Source organism: Telopea speciosissima, chromosome 5 (assembly GCF_018873765.1).
Source record: "Telopea speciosissima isolate NSW1024214 ecotype Mountain lineage chromosome 5, Tspe_v1, whole genome shotgun sequence".
Taxonomy (NCBI): domain Eukaryota; kingdom Viridiplantae; phylum Streptophyta; class Magnoliopsida; order Proteales; family Proteaceae; genus Telopea; species Telopea speciosissima.
The window spans coordinates 65764039-65783325 of NC_057920.1; the positions used below are offsets into that span (position 1 = coordinate 65764039).

The window sequence follows — 19287 nt, forward strand, 5'->3', positions numbered from 1 at the left end:
TTATAAAACCTGCAAAGATAATACAACACTCTAGATGTAAGAGCTACAATTTTTAATTTTTACATATCATATAAATAAAAGATTGTGCACAATAAACAACTTACCTTAATGGGAAAATATAAAAAAAAATATAAATATATTGAAATATTCTAATTAACAATTTGGTTCGTATTGATCAGTTCCAATGAGGTGTCAACTATTGTTCCCTCCATATCTGTCTTTGTCCAACTAAAATTGACATCACCTGCAACCACTTATCGTCCCATATATATATATATATATTGTGATTATTTAGAAGAGACAGTTGTTGCTATGTTTGAATATTGTCTTCAATTTTTACCAAAAAAAAACATTGTCTTCAATGACATCATCCTCCATATCATAATTATCGTGTGTTGGTGATTTTATTCCAACAAATCAGTTGGTTTTTAAGAGGTTTGGCACATAAAACACTTACTCTGCTTGTGAAGAGAAGACAAGTGGATCATCCATCTCATTTTTATTAGAATGCATCAAATGATTAAAGTTGACGAGTGTAAAGCCAAGGTCATCTTTATTCATTCCTTTCTCAATATAGTGGCGGTATTCACAAAATAGCATTGCCAAATGATGCTATTTAGTGGCGGTATTCATAAAACCACCACTAATTAAAAAACCATAGTGTCACAATTTCTGCTTTTTCTTGTAGTGTGTATTTTCTTTGTTACTATATATTTATATAAGTATATGTATACATGTTATATAGTAGATATTTCTATCCCAAGAAGTTAGATGGGATTATATAGGAGGTGGGGATATTATGTGTTTAGAAGGAAGAGAGAAATATTCACTTAGCCATTGTATCTCAACATATTCCAAACAATGATTCCAATGAAAAATATTTTTCTTTATTTAAAGCAAATGAGTTTAAATATCTAATCCGTATGTATAAGTGTTTTGTAGTATCTTTTAAAATGTTTATATCTTATTTGAGGATGTGACCCCTATTACTTTGCATTTTCAATTATTTGTTATTATGTTATTAGTTATTGATGATATTCTTTTTAAAATGATCCTAAACTTTATTGTATACTGGAATACCTACTAGACTATTGAGCTTAGTCCGTTTGTTGTGATTATTTTGAGGGTAGCTGTGTCAAGGATACCGTTATCAATGATAGTTTGGAATTTTTCTCTTGACATTTGAGTTAGGTCATTGTTCATGTGATGCTATTCCTTTATTCTTACATTCATGTATACATATACATATGGTAAAAATTTTAGTTTTATGACATGTGAAGTTTCGATTAAATTTTCTTTTGATTTTTGAGGTGGGTCATTGTTCATGTGATGTTATTATTTTATTTTTAAATACATATATACATATGGACCAAGTTTCCCTCCACTCACGGTGAATGGGATCCCATTCACCACTAAGCGGAAGAGGGCGGGAAAGGATTTTGAGTGGGTATTTTGAAACATACAAAAACTCTATGAGTGGTTTGTGAACCCTAGGATGGTGGGTGAACCGCCCTCTATGGTAATGATTTTAGTTTTATGCGATGTGAAGTGTAGATTATGACACACATTGAGATTTAAAGTGCATTGTTTTGGGGCAAGTATAAAATTACAAATAAATATCTTTGGATCTAGGATTGTGATAATTCGTGTAGTTATTTAAATTACACATTTCTAATGAGTTGGTTGGACTTAAAATCTCACATAACAGGTATTAAATAAGGGTATAGTAAATGACAAAGAATATCACCATGGCTAGATTTTTGGATAACTAATTGATATCAAGTCAGTGAAAATAAAAATTTAAGCCAGGACTAGACAACTAGTATTGACCCAATCTAATATCTATGTCATAAAGTGTTTATATAGTACTTTTTAGTGTAAAAAAGATCAAATATTGAATAACAGAAAAAAATTAAGATTTCTATGAGATATTCTATCATTTATAAAAAAAGAAGAGAGTAAAAAGAAACTTAATAGCATTTATACAAATAACTAGGAGATATGTTGGGATTGAAATGTACATAATTAACTATTCACATCATTTTATGATAATTAAAACTCAAAGTCCTAATCTTGATTGTCTTTGACGATAGGAAAAATAATGATAAGATTTAACATTAGTTCAACTTATTACATTTGGATTTATCATTTTAATAAAGTTAAAAATTTTAGTGCATGAAACCTTTTATTTTTAAGGGTGTGTGGGGTTCTAAGTTTAGCAGGTACAAGAATTTTTTGGGTTTCTTTCAGGCTTCTATACATAGCATATGGCAGATAGGATGTCCCTTGATCACATGGCATAATTAAGGCCAAATGGAGTACTTTGCCATATGGCAAAACAAATCATTACAAAAATAGACTATCAAAAAGGTGCATAGACAACTAAGAGAGTGCATGGACATACATCAGATGATGCACCATTAAAATGGGAGTATATGATTGAATTTGAGTAAGAAAATTTACACATTGCATACCTAATTTATCTCCTAGACATACAACAGTCAAATTAGCAACATACCTCCCCATGTGGCACAAATAAGCGAACAAGATCAGAAAGTATTCTAAATCTATTTAAGTGGAATTTTTTTTTCTAGTACATTAAATACTTATGGAAATTCAAAAGCCTAACTTAGATCGTCAACAACAACATTAAAAATCTTAACTTAGTTCATCTATGACAATAAAAGAAATCAATCAAAAGTTCATATCCTTAATATAGATCAACTGAAACAACAAAAAAAATTATAGGTTTTCAAAATCCCAACTTAGATCATCATCTACAATAAAATAAAAACTCATGGAATATAATCTACCATAAAAAAAATGAAATATTCAAAACCCTAATCTATAACACATACAACAATACATACATGCAAGGAATTTAAAAATATAACCAAGATCATCTTCAATTATAAGAACTCATGAGAAAGTCAAAACCCTCACTTTGATCATCTCAACAATAAGAACTCATCTTGAAACCCTAATCTAGATCGATCATTTACATGAAATTTTTTTTTATACAAAGTTCAAAACCACAACCTAAAGCATCTCCAACAAAAACAAATTATAAGAAATTTGAAACCCTAATCTAGATCATATTAAACAATAAAAAGAAAAAAAAATAAGAATACAATTGAATATCAGAAGAAAATAAAATTTGAGTTTAGTTTTAATTTACGATACCGTTGATCTTCTTTGTCTTCTTCCTCTTCTTATTTTACTGTTTATACTTCTTCATTCAAGTTGAATTGAGAGAAAATATGATGGCAAAGATGAGGGAAAAGTAGCATCACACATGATTGGAGAAGATTTATAGATTTCACTTGAAAAAAAGAGTGAAGAGATTGAAATTGAGCAACCTAATTTGAGAATGAAAAGGAATAATGGGAAAGAAAAGAAGTATCCATCAAGGATTACCAAATTGATTGAAGGGCTAGGTGGCAAGGTATAGATTCTAGGTAGGTGAGGGAGAACTTCATGTGTATATTTAATATATACTCGCTAAGGATCCTGCTCGATCTTAGTCAAAATTTTCTGAACATACCTAACAAGTAATAATGATGATGACTATTAAACGAAAACAACTAGGTTTGGGATGTTACCTTGTTGATGTTTCCCACACAGTGAAAAGGATCTGGTTGTTCTACGTATCGATCTGCACGAAATCTGATGTCGCAAGCTTCACAACGATCCACACACACGTTAGGTTTCTTCAATGGAGATTCCACACTCCAAATCCAAGGAAATGCGATGGAATCCCTAAGCGATACACACACGCACAAAGCGTGATCGAAAGGGGAGAGAGCAAGGCGAGAATGAGAGAGTGGGGAAGAGAGGTTGCTGCGATCTCACTTGTTCGGCTGCCTTCCCTTCCCCCCCAATATATGTATATATAGAGGAGGGGACCATCTAGTGGCTCCCTCAAAACCCTAATAGGCCATCGGCCAGCAGCCTCAAGTGGGCGCATGGATTGGGTAAAACCCGATCTAGTAACAATGACAAAGATGACAATATAGTAACGGTAGCAATGATGATGATAAGGGAGTGTGAGAACGATAGCTTTTCACAGGCATGAGAAAATGTCCAAATATGTCTTTAAAAATTCAACTTTAAGATAATCGCCACCTAGATTAGGGTCTAAGACTCCACAAATAAATAATTGATTATATTTGAATCTGGTCCGATGGAGATATCAGTTAAGGGTGTCAATTCAGTACGAAATCGGGTATTCGGTTCGGTTCCAAGCAGTGGCTGTTATACCAGCACCCAAACTACACCTTAATTCTTCGGGCCACGTCAAACTTTCACTGGTAGATGTGGCGGTCAATACCTGTGATTTGACAGTCAAGGAGTTAACTGGAATAAAAAGGGTGGAATTTCGATTTGATGGGCAATGTGATCGCGTGAAGGTGAGCATTTAATCCTTAAATATCATGTGTATGTGCTCCCTTCGTAACCCTCGAAAGGTGGGCCAAAGCCCAAAATTTATTACCTTGGGTTTACCCTATTTCTGGTGGACTGGACCCTGAACTGGATCCGGTGGTGAGTCCACACTTGCCATATGATTTATTGTGGATAAGGTATCGTGGGACCCATCATCTTCTTTTGTATTTTAGTATGGGGTCTTAAAATATCTTAAGGACCCACTAGAGATAAATAAGAATTTTGGAGTTATGTGGATTAATTCAACTATCCACTCACCTATTACAAATATCTTAGGGACCCATTAAAGACAAATAAACTTTTTGGATTTATATGGATTAATCTATTAATCCACTTACTTTATCACTTTTTCTAAACTAACCTATCCACTCACAAACTATTAGGCATCCACTCACTAGCCTCTCTATCTCTTCTAACCTAGCCAAATCGTGGAGGTGTGGAGAGAAAGGAAAAAAAAGAGGAAAAAGGAGAAGGAAAGGAGAAGAAGAAGACGAAGAAGAGAAGAAGGGAATTGGGAGATCTTGGACTTGTGCACTCTACTTTAGGAGTCTTCATCTTGGCAAGGTAGGTTCTTGAACCTATCTCTTTCTCTCTTCTTGAATTTCTTTTAGGTTTGGGGAAAAACCATTCAATTGGGGGTTTTGACCTTGGATTCCATTTGGAACCCAGGGATGCTTTTGGATTTGATATCCTACTTAATTGGGGGCTTGAAGCTCACCTTTAAGACCTCTCTTTACCTTCTATTGGGATCTATTTCTTGGATCTAGGGTTCTTGATAGAGAAACCCTAGTTTTGAATCATTTGGTTTGATTTACTCTTTGAACCCAACAATCCCTTGATTGGGTTAAGGTATTATGACCCTAGGTGGTTTAAAGACCCTTCCCCCAAGTCCTTGCGGACTAAAATCCGAGTGAAATCGGGTTTGGGAGCTCAAACCATGAGATTTTTGGATTCAGCAGAGGGTGGACCCAGGAGTGGACCTAGACCAGAGTCCGCCCTGTGAGTCCGCATGCTTGCTGGTTTGCGCTGGACCCAGGAGTGGACCCAGACCAGAGTCCGCCCTGTGAGTCTGCATGCTTGCTGGTTCGTGCTGGACCCAGGAGTGGACCCAGACCAGAATCCACCTAAGAGTCCAGTCTTGGGTTTTAGTATATTTTGCCCGGGGTGGACCCAGGCACTGTGCCCCCACTCAAGAGTCCACCTAAACTCTATTGTGTTACCTTTAAGCCTAGACTTTGAGACCTCTCTTACCTCACCTAACTCACTTTGTTACACTTCTTTAGGCACCATTACTCTTACGGTGAGACTTATCATACGTTGATCAACGATGAACCCTAATAAACGAATTCGCGAACTAATAGGTGAGTGGGGTTGGGATTTGACTTAATTTGGGAGTGTTTTGCATTATGTTATGCTTGTATGTCATTTCTCATGCATACTCATTCTTGCATTTTTTTATAGCTATATTTGTGGAAATTACGAGTATATGCGTTATGGATGTGGCTTGTTAATGTCTTCATCAAGCTTATAATTGGTCTGTTATGCGCTGTGTCGTGCTGGTACCCGGTACAAGATGGTATGGGACGTCATGTGCCGGAATACCTCTCAATACAATAGTATCATATTACATCATACAGTTAGTGCTATTATATGGTCTGTCATGCGTCGTGTTGTGCTGGTACTCGGTGGTACAAGATGGTATGGGACGTCATGTGCCAGAATACCTCTCGACACGATAGTTCATATAGAATGGTTAGGATTTTCGATCCCCTTGCTACGACCCTTATCAACAGGGGTTTAGGTGTTGGGTAACCAAGGCTACCTGTGGTGCCTGAGGAGTGATACGAGGCCAGGTCAGGTGAGATCATTGGTTATCGGGGTTTGCGTCTGGGTGGCGAGTGGCTTCTACCGGCGCGAGCTCCCTTGTAACAATTGAGGTTGCATCGACGGTGATAAGATAAGTGATCCGTGATGTTTCCCGAGTTGTTGCAATAGCAAGTACCTAGTGACTTAGATATGCTTGTTAGGTGGATAACTGGTTAATAATTCATGCATCATGGACTATATGTTATTGGTTGTATGTTCCCCATACCCTCACTGGGATCAGTGGAGCTTACCCCTCTTTGCGCAACCTTTTTAGATGTATTGCAGGTGATGTTTTAGTGGAAATCTCTGTGACTCTTTCTCTTGGATATGTTTTACTCGGTGTTGCTGACGTGCAGTCGGTGACTTATATCTATGATCTTGATGACTGTGCCAGTAGAGCACTTGGATCGAGATACTTATTTCTTTATTCCTTTTTAGTTTCATCAATTGTATGATATAAACTCTCTAATAATTACTGTTTGTTCTTAATTTTAATTAACCTCTTGAGAAAGGATGTAATATATTATTTGTCTATCACATAGACTTTTGAACGCTTTTATTATTGTAAACGCTTTCTTTCTTTTGCATCTACATTTACTTTTATTGTAAATGTATTTCTTCCCACACTCTGATGTACATATGAGTTGTATTGAGTTGACTGTGATTTGAGCCATTGCATCGAGATCCTGGCGGTGTGAGGTGACACGTGCCATCCTAGTTATACCCCTTTTATTGTATTTTATCCCTTTCTGGGATGGAGGTGTAACAGTGGCAGTGGGATCCAAATCCGAACCAAGCTCCGGATCGGTTCTAGAATTGAATACTCTAACTGATCCTAGATGATTTGGTTCGGATCCGGTTACAATTCGGTTCTCATCTGGTTATTCACATCCGGTTATTACTATATCCAATTTAAATTCGGCTAAGACACATGGATACAATGGTATATGTAAAGATTCCAAGCCAATGCTTCTGAACCACGAATCAGTTTGTTGTTCCATTGCTCATGTTGGAAAGAAATTTTGTTCTCATCTTCCATGCATTATTGAATCCTTCTACCAAACACTAATTATCCACTTAAAACACTTCAGCATTGGATAAGAAGTATCCGTGAACCTTGAAACCAATCCAGGAGAAGATATATTTCTTGACAGGTATTTGTCTCTTTTCTTTTTATTTTGGCATAATGTAGACCATTAAAGTAACTCGCTTTAATGTACATAGTAGATGATTTTTCCTTTTCTTTGTCATGTTTAGTGCATCATAATCTAGTTTTGCATGTTGATATAGGACGTATTATTAAGGGAGAATTTTCGAAACTTTGCATTTAGTAGAAAGACCAGTTTAACAGGGCGAGATGGGGTGCTAATACCTTCCCACGCTCGTAACCTGACTACCTACCTATAATCTCTGACCAGACCATATGGAATCACATAGCCCTTTCCGCTAACCCTGGATGGGGCTACACCCATTGGGTCCTAGGCTCTAATTCTAGGTGGCAATTCAATTTCTATGAAGCATGATTCCAATCCCCCATAATGATGTATCGAAATGATACGTGATAATCCATGAAAGACAAATCCTATCGCCAACTGAGGAAACCCCCCTCACGAGGACCGCGGTACTTACACCTATCATTTTTTTGTGTGAAAATTTTTATGATTTTTTATATGTTAAAATGGCAAACACCAAAATACCCTTTTGAGGGGCAAATTGGTAAAGTCACTTTGACCGGTTCTTTGAGGCATTTTTCACCAAACTAAAACCCAGATATAAACATTGAAACATGCACCATTATATCCATAAAAAAAAACAGACCAAATTCAAGTACTTAAGCCCATTTTTGTGCAAGTAGTAAATTCTCTTGAGAACAAATATGTCATTTCAGTGAAGATTTGAAGACCAAAAATTTCAGAATATATCAAAGGTATCATGATATCACATATTTTTTCCAAGATTTTTCAAAATATTTTCCTATTTTATTTTACGAAAACTTGAAAAAAAAAACTGTTTTAACATCCACCCAAAGAAAAATACAAAATAAATACTAATAAAAATATTAAAAAAATAATTGAAAAAAATGTAAAATTTACCCTCTGATGCGTGGGAGGGTCTCGGCTCAGTGTGTGAATGTTTGGATTTTCGAAATACGTTATCAAGGCCCGTCGAATTGCAGCTCAAAGAAAACACTCCAAATAGCTAAACTTGCAAATCATGAGTATTTAAGAAAATTTTAAAAGTTATTGGAGTATGATATGGGGGTGATCTAAGTTGGGTTTAAAAGAGGGCACAAATAGCTTCTTGGGGGATTGCCCCCCAATTTTTTCTAACCTCAACACTGTTTGATGAAATTAATGTCTTAAAATCCCCGACGGTTATGAAGCTAGGCACATAGAGGTTGACCTTATACACACTATCAGATGGAAGATACATCAGTAAGAGGTCGTTTGTTTGATGGGGACTTAGGTGGGGTGGGAGAATTGGGGTGAGAAAGTATTGATGTGACATTTTGAAATCCCACCCTAACCTTGTTTGGTTAACCTAGGGTGGTGAACATACAAAAACTCAAGGAAAAACATTAAATGCTTTATCTGCTGACGTGACACTTAAAAATATCATTCCTATCCTATCTAAAGTCCCATCAATTCCCACCAAATTGGTGGGACTTTGGTTACTATTTATGTGAAAATTAAAAATCTCACCCTTGTTCCCCAACCCACTACATTGTGAGACCCAGTCCCACAACATTCTCACCCCATCCTCCCCATCAAACAAACGGGGCTTAAAGGGATATTCTCATGGTTAAAATTAAATAGAGTTGTAACTTTTAACATGGGCTCAATAAGATAAGGGGGAGCGTTGCCCCTGCACACACACGCGGCCAATGAGAGCGCGCACAAAATTATCTTGGGAGGTAAGATTTGTGCCTTTCATAAGGGTCGGGGCAATCATTTTGCCCCCCATTGTGTCTGAGCATGGACGGTACACTCCCCCCATAGAAAATTTCTCTCCATAAGATAAAACGTATGGGAGAGCGGTAGGCACACCACTTGTGTGTGGCACCAATAGAGACACGGGATAGGGGCATCATACATGAGCCAGGAAGGGAGGAGGCCATTTCAAAGGGTGAAAAGACAGAGAGACACAACAGGCGCCAGCTTGTGATACACGGGCAATATACCAGTGTTTTCCCAAATGGTAATTTTTTTTTTTGGGATAATCCAAATGGTAATTATGAATCTAAATGTTAAAACATTTTTAATTAAATGAGTAACACCATTTTAGATAGATAGATAGATGTGTGGTTTAATCCGTATTCAGTATCCAGTTTTATGAAAAGCCACGAGTCCTTCGGTTGGCCTACGAGAACATGATCCGATCTCTCCCACTAGGGATTTATCCCTTTGGTTTGGTTGGATTTTTATCCTCTCAAGTGTGGTGCACTGTCCAGTGCATCACACTTAAGAATCCAACATAAAAAACCATGGACAATGATGTCTTTTTATCCTTTCAAGTGTTGGGTGGATGGTTGGATTCTTAAGTATAATGCACTGGACAATGCACCACACTTGAGAGGATAAATTTTCGGTTTGGTCTAGAGCATTTCTTGTGCACGGGCCGGGGTTTTATCCTCGAGTTGTTTGAAGAGCTGCCTTTTGTGGGTTGTATATATATATATTTTTCTCTTATTTGTAATAAATTGATACTACTTATAGGGATAAAAAATGCCACACGGTCGTACAGTGCACGCTGCCCCTGCGCCTAGACGCGTGAAATGTCCGTCATAATAAAGCCAATAGTATCTTGCAAATCAAGGATTACCAAGATCAGAATATTAATGATACAGCTAAGAGTATCTTGCCAAAAATCTTTGGTTGGCAAGATACTCTTGGCTTATCACGTCATCCCCTTGAAAGACGGAAATAATTAGGGATGCGGTGGTCATTTCATTCGCCCTTGTGTCTGGGTGCAGGGGCGGCATGCACTGTGCATCAAGTTGGCATTTTAAAAAAAACGGAAAAAAGAATGCTAACCGATCCGTGGTTAGTGTGGTTCTTGCACCTAGATACAAACCAATGCCAATGTACACGAAAAGACTTTTCAGCCCCCATTCATCGTCCATTCATTCAAGCCAGCCCTCCCACAAAACAAACAATAATACAGATAAAAATCAAAAGAACAAATCCGAATCCACAAAAAAATACAAATATACCTTCCAACAATATAGTCTTCATTAGTTCAACAAGAAAAGATAACAAGTCAAATTTAAACTTATTTAAACCATTGGAAAATCCCAATATTACAAGTAAACCCAACTTTTAAAACCAAAGCCAAAGACAAAACCAACCCATCTATCTTCTTTTCACAAAATCTAGTACAGGTGGTGACACCAAGCTCATAACATGAGGAATCCAGCCATCCTTGCGTACATTGTTCAACACATCCATAAACATTACCTTGTTTGATTCGATCTCCATAGAAATGAAGCGGAGAAATTTATCTCTGAACTCAGCAAAAATAATTACCTTCCCATCTTGTAAGGTAATAACGGGTCGAATAAAATTTCCATTCGTTCTTATAATATTTCTCTCTCTTAAGTATGAAAGCTTAATCACCTGATCCCTTCTCCAAATGCTATTGTGTAAATCTTGCAAAGTCCAAATACAAATCTCTTGAGAGAACCTTCCAGTTACATTCATAAATGCAAGATGCCCCCTCATCTCCACAGGTTAGTAAGTGACCAACCATATTTTTCATATGTTCTACGAATCTCTTTTGGGAGATTTGTTATATGAAATGTTTCAGTGTTGGCATCTGTAGAAAGAATATATGACCGTAGAATGTTTGACTGTTCATCACATTGATGGAAATTTTTTTTCCAATACACAATCCTATTGAAAGAAAGATGGCAGTGATCAATATAAGTGTTTATGTTTGCAGAATCACTTGGCTCATCAATTTGGTTTCATGTGTTAGAACCCAAAGTCAGAATGCGGCATCCATCAGATAAACCAGGGTAATAATAAAGGACTTTATATTTCCTAGTTGACTGTATATTAGCGAAAGCATAACGGTCATAACCGTGACGGAGACCATGTGAGGGCAGCTTCATCTGTTGCTTTGTGATAGGATTAACGAGGTAAAGAGTACTCCTCTTCTTCATCAATAGCAAACCATTGCAACTGGCTAAAACTGTAACTATTGCATGGTGAGAGACATTTATATTTTGTTTAATAATCTCTCCGTCCTCTAGCTTCATCAAGTATGTATCAAACATACCTCTTCCCTTGAGAGGGTTGGACATTTCCATGATCCATCCTGGATCTTGTTTGGCTTGGAGGAAATGGGCTTCAATGAAAGATGGATCAGAACATATCAAATCATTCCAAGGTTTCTGCACAGACCTAAAGTTGTGAACCGATATTGCAGGTACTCTACTGAGTATATGGAAGAAAACATCTATAGGAAAGTCGGGTGGGTTGTTGTACCCTTGACCCTTCTCTCCTTCTTTATCCTCTTGTGAAAGAGTTCTCATTAATCCAGAAAAGGATGAGTTGTCACCATTTGAGTCTTCATTGTCTTATGTGCAGCCATCTTTCCTTGTGATAAGCTGAATCTCTCTGTAATTTTGAAGAAATTGGGTTAGTATGCAAGAAAAAATATTTAAAAAAAAAAAAAAGTGCTGTATTTTCCCCCCTCTTTTATAGGTAGTATTAAATTTCCTAGAAAGGAGATTAAACCATAGGCTTGATGAGAATAAAACAAATAAAGGGGAGTGTACGTTCTCTGCGTGAGACGCAGGGGCCACACTGCACCCGGCAGCCAATGAGATCCCGCGCATTGGCACATTGGAGGGTGGAATTTCTGTCATTTATTGGGGGGGGGGGGGGGGGCTCTGATCATTTCCACCCTCCATGTGTCAGAGCATGGCCCCTGTGTCCCACGCAGAGAAAATTTCTCCAACAAATAATATAGTAGCTTAATGCTTTGGAGTTCACTTTGTTCATAAATACATATCAGATGATTGACCAGCCAACTTATAAATTGTGTGCTTCTATCATCAGTTCTTTTGTTGAGATCTCTAAATGGGGAACTTATCTATTCCCAATGACATTGTTGGTCGTGATGAACTTCAGTAACCCTAGTGACTGTTGAATAGAGAAAATGATAAGAAAGTAGCTTAAGATAATGACAGAAGTAGGAGTGTCTAAATGAAGACTTGGTGAAAACTAGTTTTATGAAAAGAAACAAACTAGTATACTAGTTTCCAACTCCTTCTTTGATTGATATAGGTTTACCACATGAGGTCTTACTGATAACGATGGATTCCCAACTCGGAACTCAACTCACAGCCCAACAAGTCATGTCTATGGAGAACTAACTTCTCATGGTCGACCCTGTATTGCTTAGTGATAGAGTCCTAATATTGAATGTCCTCCCCCCCCCCCCCCCCTGCGCTTGTAGGACAACCTCATTGATGCATGCCCATTCCACATTATAAAATTAATTGAAGCCCAAACGAGGCCAGCCCTTAGCTAAGACTAAGTCAAGTCCAAGACCACTGGCCCAAAAGGGAACCAATCCAAGATTCACAAGAGCCTTGCTAGTGGATAATCTCTACAACGCCTCTTGAGGTACTTTAGTGGATTGATGATGTGGAAAGCTTCTTAGTAAATGATAATGTGGCACCCACTTTCAAAATATCTTTGGCTAAGTTCTTCTCCTCTTGAGTCTTCTTTTGAAGATAACATCAAGAATCCTTAAAACAATAACCAATGCACTTAAAACAAAAATCAAGATATTATACTTATTTCTTGGAGCAACCAACAAGAAAGTGGAGAAGAAGCTCTAGAGTTTTCCTTAATCAAGATGTAATCTCAACCATTGAAACCTCATTTGAATTAAGGGTTGAGATGTTGTAGAAACTTTTAGGGTTTTTGTTATTAACCTATAATAAGATTTACCTTTGTTACTTGTAGAGACTAGAAATTTGTGAATGAAAGTTGCTATAAGCACATTCCCTTGAACCAAGATGTGTTCTTGAACCTAGAAGAGTACAACAATGAAAACTTTGAAGAGTTTTCCCATCTACCCTAGAAGAGTTAGGTGTTTTCCCTTATGTTACCTGCATTTTAGAAGAATTGCAACAACACTCTTGGTACTGTTACACATCCTTGAAGAGAGGTGTTTCGGTCCTATACTTATCCCTTTACAAATTTTTTTTTTTTTTTGTTGTTTTCATTTCCAGAACTTGTCATTACATAAACCTAATCTTCACGGTCAATTTTCACCAACCTACAGTTATAATTGGAGAAAACTTTAATTAGAAAAGTTATAGATCCACGAATCTTTTTTCATTTAGCTTTAGAATCATCTCATTTTGAGTTATATCTAGAGAGTTCTGTCCATTTTTCCCAAGCTTGCGCAGTTCTGAAAAATCCTATGTCCGAATTCAAGTTTATTGGACCTTATTTCTATTTCTCTTGATCCGAGTCTAACAGCCTATCTTGAGGCTTGCATCAAAACCTAATAGATTGTTGAGTTTATTTTGAGAGTAGTTGTGTCAAGGATATTGTCATCAATGATAGTTTGGAATTTTTCTCTTGATATTTGTGGTATGTCATTGTTCATGTTATGCTATTATTTTGTTCTTACATTCATATATACATATATACATATATACATATGGTAAAGATTTTAGTTTTATGAGATGTGAAGTGTAGATTAAATTTTCTTTTGATATTTGAGGTGGGTTATTGTTCATGTGATGCTATTACTTTGTTCTTACATTCTATGGTAATGATATTTGCTTTATGAGATGTGAAGTGTAGATTATGACATACATTGTGACAATTCGTGTAGTTAGTTACTTAAATTACATGTTTCTAATGATAAAGAAGATTACCATGGCATTATTTTTTGGATAACTAAATGATATTGAGTTAATGAAAATAAAAATTTAAGCCAAAACTACACAATTAGTATTGACCCAATTTAACATCTAATAAAGTGTTTTATATAGTACGTTTTGGTGCCAAAAGAATCAAATATTGAATAACAAGAAAAACCATGTTTTCTGAGATAATTCTCTCATTTAGAAAAAGGAATAGAATAAAGGAAACTTAACAGCATTTATAGAAATAACTAGGAGATATGTTGAGATGTAAATGTACATAATTAACTATTCACATCATTCAATGTTAATTAAAACTCAAAATCCTAATCTTGATCGTCTTCGACTCAATTACATTTGGGTTTGTCACTTTAATAAAATAAAAATGTTTAGTGCATGAAAGCTTTTATTTTTAAGGATGTGGGGTTCTAAGTCTAGCATGTACAAGAAATTTTTGGGTTTCTATCAACCATCTATATCTAGCATATGGCAGATAGGGATACTCCAACGTCCCTTGATCACATGTAAGAATTAAGTCCAATGGAGTACTTTGCCACATGGCAAAACAAGTCATTAAAAATTTTGAGACTACCAAAAAGGTGTATAGACAACTGTGAGGGTAAATGGACATACATTGGATGGTGCACCATTAAAATAAGAGTATATGATTGAATTTGAGTATGAAAATTTACACATTGCAAACCAAAATTATCTATTAAATATACAATAATCCAATTAGCAACATACGTCCCCATGTGCCATAAATAAGCGAACAAGTCCAGAAAGTATTCTAAACATGTTCTGGGGTAGTCTGATCAATGATACAGTCCTTATACCTATTTTGGTCTAGAGCTTTTGGGCTACCTTCAGCCACAACCCATCAGGTAGAATCATTGATGAGTACTTTTTTATGGAAGGGTGGAGACAACAATAAGTTCCTCCATACTATCAGTTGGGACTCTGTGTGTAAGCCAAAATCGGAAGGAGGGCTTGGTATTCGTCATGTTAAGGAGGTATGCAAAGTGAGAGTTCTCAATATTTTCTAGAAGATCTCTTTGAAACATCCTAGTATATAGACCGATTGGATCTACGACATATATATCAAGAAAGATTATTTATGGACAGTGTCTATTGCCTCAGATTCTTCCTCAGTATGGAAGTAGATGATGAAGTTCAGACATTTTGTGAGGGGAATGATTTCTTTTGGTATTGATGCGGGTGAATCTACGCTTCTTTGGCTTGACAATTGGCATCCTCATGGGGTGCTTCTTCTTTCTTCTGGTGACTAGATCAGATATGATGCAAGGGCGGACTGTATGGCTTTGGTATCATCAATTTTGGAAGATGGATCATGGAATCTTGGTCCCTCACCATCCCCTCTTCTTCAGGCTGTCCTCCCCTCCATTAGTAGGAGGCCTTGTGGTAGTGGTGAAGGACTCAGTCAGGGAGGTTCTCCTTTGCTTCTACTTGGGAGATTATCCATTCGAGGGGCCCTGTGGTTCCATGGGCACCAGTGGTTTGGTTCCGAAATTCATTCCTAGGCACGGCTTCATCGCTTGGCGTGCCCTCTCTCATGCCGTACCAATTATGGTTTTGCTCTAGAAAAGGAGAATCATAGTTTCAAACTGCTTGCGTTTTATGTTGGAATGGTATTGAGTGGATCGACCACCTGTTCTTCCAATGTCCCTTCTCCCGCTCTATCTGTGAAGGGATCAGCGGTAAATGTTGGGCCTTCCCTTCCAAGGCTTTAAAGAGGAATGGAGTTGGGTTAAACCTTCATTCAAAGGAAAGACATGTGACTATATTGGTAAAATAGCTTTTTGTGTACCATATTTGGTATGAGAGAAATCTTAGAAGGTGGACGGATAAGTCAGGGACGTATTAGCATATTTGAGACTCCATTGTGTTAGAAATCAGGGGTAAGCTTGGCAAGCCTTTCCCGCTGTTCCGGATAATGGTAGAAACCGCATATTGTTGGGGCAATCCAATCGCCTTTTGTAGTGTAATTCTCCCGTAGTGGCTGGTCCAATTCTGCAGCATGTTGGTTCTCTCTCTCCCCCTCGTTTTCTCTCTTCTCTCTCCCTTCTCCCCCTCTTAGGTGCTGTTGTATTCGTTGTGCTTTCGTTGAATATATTATATTTATTCACCCAAAAAAAGTATTCTATACCTATTTGAGCAGGAAATTTTTTCTAGTACATTAAATACTTATGGAAATTCAAAAGCCTAACTTAGATCGTCGATAACATGAAAAATCTTAGTTCATGAATGACAATAAAAGAAATCAATAAAAAGTTCATATCCTTAATCTAGATCAACTGAAACAACCAAAAAAATTATGGGTAATTCATAAGCCAAACTTTGATCATCATCTAGAATAAAATAAGAACTCATGGAATATAATCTACCATAAAAAATATGAAATATTCAAAACCCTAATCTATAACACATACAACAATATATAATCAAGATCATCTACAATTCCAAGAACTCATGGGAAAGTCAAAATCCTCACTTTGATCATCTCAACAATAAGAACTCATCTTGAAACCCTAACCTAGATCATTTAAAATAAAAAAAAATCTCATATAAAGTTCAAAACCATAACCTAAAGCATTTGGAACAACAAATTTTATAAGAAATTTGAAACCCTAATCTAGATCATATTCAACAAAAAACAAAAAAGGAAAAAGAATAAGAATAACATTGAATATTAGAAGTAAAATTTAGAATCTAGAAGAAAATAAAATTTTAGTTTAGTTTTAGATTACGATACCGTTGATCTTATTTGTCTTATTCCTCTTCTTGTTTTGTTTCTTATTTCTTGATTCAAGTTGAAATTGAGGGAAAATACGAAAGAAAAGATGGGGGAAAAGTAGCATCACACATGATTGAAGAAGATTTATAGATTTCACTTGAAAAAAACGCAAAGAGATTGAAATTGAGCAACCTAATTTGAGAAGGAAAAGGAATAATGGGAAAGAAAAGAAATATCTATTAAGGGGAGATCTAGGGTTATCTCGATGTAGTTGAGATTTTTTGAACACACTAACAAGTAATAATGATGATGACAAAGATGAGGACTGTAGAATGGAAAGAAAACGGAGATCTAGGGTTACCTCGATGTAGCTTTCCACACAGTGGAGAAGATCCGGTTGCCCTATGCGTCGTTCCGCATGAACTCTGATGATGCAAGTCTTGCGGCAAACTTGTTAGGCTGTGGGAAGGCGATCGTTCACGACAATCCACCCTCCAAATCCAAGGAAAGTGATGGAAATCCTTGGAGACACTCACAATTGGGAGAGACGAAGGCAATCACACGCATGCAGCCAAGCAATGTTTCACATAGCCAAGCCTCTATATTTATAAAGATCTGTCCAGTTAGGGTTTCTAACCCTAGCGGGTCGGTGCAGCCCTAGTATGGCGCTCCACGTGGGAACCGGCTCAAACCCGATTTCTTCTAACATCTCCTACTTGCCCACTCAAGGCGGAACAACTCAATACTGTATCCAAGAAGTCTTTCTACCATATATGTCTCGCCATATAGGAAATGGAATGTGTGACCTAAAGAGATAGTTCGGAAGTAGGAGTGCTATATCAAACTTCCATCTAACCAACATAACACATCACTCACAAACAATTTGATGTACCCTAAACAATCCAACTACAATTTGGTAAAACTAAGATTCCTCCTTCAGGATATCTTAATTGATTGAATGTTAAGCTGTATGATTACTTGGTCATGAACATAGCTCTATCCCAACAGCCCACCCCTTTTTTTTATTTATTATCCTCCTCCTTTTGGGTTTTTTTTGTGTGTGTGTGTTGGGGAGGGGAGGGAGTTGATGAACTATAGTCTCTACCAAATCAAATAAATGTTTCTAGCCATTGGCTAGGCAATGAGGTGGTTTATGGGTAAGGATTGAGGTTTGGGGTTAACAAACCTTAGTCCCTACTAAATCGATTCAGGGTTTCTACCTGTAAGCTGCACAAAGAAGTGGTTTACGGGATAAGAGTGGTTTACGTTTCTGCAGAGCTTTGGTCTGAGCATACTTACCCATTTTAGATTACTTTTGAATAAATCGGGAAGTTCAGTATTTTGTAGCTGCTCCTAGTTTTTTCCTTCCTCCATTCTGTTATATGTAATCTGTATTTTTTTCAGCTGTATCTGGTATTTATGAGCTTTTTGCATAGCAGGTCCAGATTCTTTGTGATGGAAGGGTAACAAAACTTGAACACCTCTCACTCCTAACAGGGTATGCCAATTTACTAACTGAACTGCCCCTAGCATCCCTAATGCATCCTTTGTGATGGAAGGGTGACAAACCGAACACCCCTAATAGGGCATGTCGGCTTACTAATCGAACTGCCCCTGGCATTCCTAAATGTATCCTTATATATTGTTTCGGGATGCCAACCAAAAGTGACCTCTTATATTTGGAACAGGATAGGTTACCAACCCCGCGCTAAATATTTTCTACTATTTTTTTAACTTAATTTATCGATAAATTGCTGTCTTTCAATTTTGGATCTCATCTCGCTGAATAAGGATAAACTATTATGAAAATCCTCCTCAAGTACAATCTCTGAAAACAGCCTCTGCGCAGGGGTAGGGTTGCGTACATTATGACCCTTTCCTGCACCCGCAATAGCGGGAGCCTTGTGCACGGCACGCCTTTTTTTTTATCCTTAAGTACAATCTCTTCTCTAGATAAGTTGGGAAAAATAAAAAGCAACAAGTGAAGTTCTTTAAATTCGACAATCGGTCAATGAAATCTAAGGTAATGTACATCTTTGTTATCTATATGTGGGTGAATGTAAATTGTGTGCAATCAAAATGTCTATGTTTGACTAATTATCCCTTAAATGAAACTAAACTTTGACTCACAAGGTATACTAAGTTTTCTTAGATGATCAGATATCTCATATCTATGTTATATCGTTTTGCTATGTTTTTGTTTTATAGAGTCAAGGATCAGGAATTTTCTAGAGAACACCCGGGATAAAGATTAGCTGATCCTATAAAACTTCTAATAGGGACCTGCTGGTTCATCCAATCCTTCAAGTGGATTAGGGAAATCCATCCA

At 36.9% G+C, this 19287-nt stretch overlaps 1 protein-coding gene across 1 annotated transcript; it reads right to left on the reverse strand.

Moving 5' to 3' along the window:
- Positions 1 to 11275: 11275 nt before the first annotated feature.
- Positions 11276 to 11845, reverse strand: LOC122663299 (putative F-box/kelch-repeat protein At1g62270). Its single transcript, XM_043858982.1, has one exon. The coding sequence runs from the start codon at positions 11843 to 11845 to the stop codon at positions 11276 to 11278; it is 570 nt and encodes a 189-aa protein (XP_043714917.1).
- Positions 11846 to 19287: the final 7442 nt, after the last annotated feature.

Excerpts from the sequence above, each read along its gene's own strand:
- LOC122663299 (XM_043858982.1), bottom strand. The coding sequence starts at position 11,845 with ATGAGAACTCTTTCACAAGAGGATAAAGAAGGAGAGAAGGGTCAAGGG.